The 1114-nt window shown below is 33.1% G+C and overlaps 1 protein-coding gene across 1 annotated transcript; it reads left to right on the top strand.

Moving 5' to 3' along the window:
* Nucleotides 197-739, top strand: LOC107629427 (protein RALF-like 24). The gene has a single exon (XM_016332219.2). It carries the CDS (start codon nt 290-292, stop codon nt 680-682), a length of 393 nt encoding a protein of 130 aa, XP_016187705.1. The 5' UTR covers nt 197-289; the 3' UTR covers nt 683-739.

Here is a 1114-nt window from a genome sequence, read left to right as displayed (position 1 = left end):
GCATGAACAAATTCCTAGAATAATTTTGACAAAGAATTAATAATTTACATAACTCTTCCCTATTTACATCCAGCACCATGATTTTTTAACCAGCAAATAAATCACTTAACAAAAAATGTATTTAGTATTTACTATCCTTTTATTTGCCCCACTGTATTTATTATTTAATATTTTAATTAGAAATAGGACATGGTACCACTAATGCCTATCCACCCACCAATGCCTTCATTTCATTTTCACATTCACAACTTTAAGCAGAAAACAAGTAAAGCTCCAAAAACCATAAACAATGTACCATCCCAGATTCATCATCTTGACCTTCCTATATCTGTCACCTGTTCTTCTCTCAATCTGCTATGGCCTATCTGTTGTGGATCTCAATTTGCTGAAACACAGTGATATAAGTGGTGTAATTACCAAAAGGGTATGCACCAAGAGCATTGTGGAGTGCTTGGAAGAAGAGACAGAAATGGATTCAGAGAGTAACAGAAGACTAATGCAGCAGCAGCAGCAGCAGCAGCACAGGTACATTAGCTATGAGACACTGAAGAGGGACATGGTTCCATGTGATAGAGCAGGATCCTCTTACTACAGTTGCAAAGCAAGAGAAGCAAACCCTTATAATAGAGGCTGTGAAGTTATTACTGCATGTGCAAGAGGTTCTCAACCCATCAGAACTTGATTTCTTCCTTCTAATCTTGTTTTGTTTTATTTATGACTTGTGAGCTTCCTAAAAATCCCTACTTTTTGTTTGTTTATGCAATGTAATGTAAACATAATACTCTTTTTTTTTTTGTGACAAAACAATATATTTATATATTACATATTTCAACTGGGGAGACATGGTTGTGTCCATGGTTTGGTATATTTATCTTTGTTTGCATAATTTTAAATGCTTTCTTTACCTTCTTTGTTAAATATATAACTCATATTGTAATGGTGGTTTTCAGCTTTGGTTTTTTATTTTGAGAACATGCAGTAGAAAAGTGATAAAATTCCTTAGGAGTTAGGATTATATTTATAATATTATATGTGTGTTTGTAATAGAGTTCCTGGTATTAGGAAGAAATATGAAGAATGTGGAATTCTTTACAATATGTTATTCATTCTTTGC

Source organism: Arachis ipaensis, chromosome B03, assembly GCF_000816755.2.
Source record: "Arachis ipaensis cultivar K30076 chromosome B03, Araip1.1, whole genome shotgun sequence".
Classification (NCBI taxonomy): Eukaryota; Viridiplantae; Streptophyta; class Magnoliopsida; order Fabales; family Fabaceae; genus Arachis; species Arachis ipaensis.
Note: the sequence above shows the minus strand (reverse complement) of the source record. Positions and strands in the feature narration are given on the sequence as shown.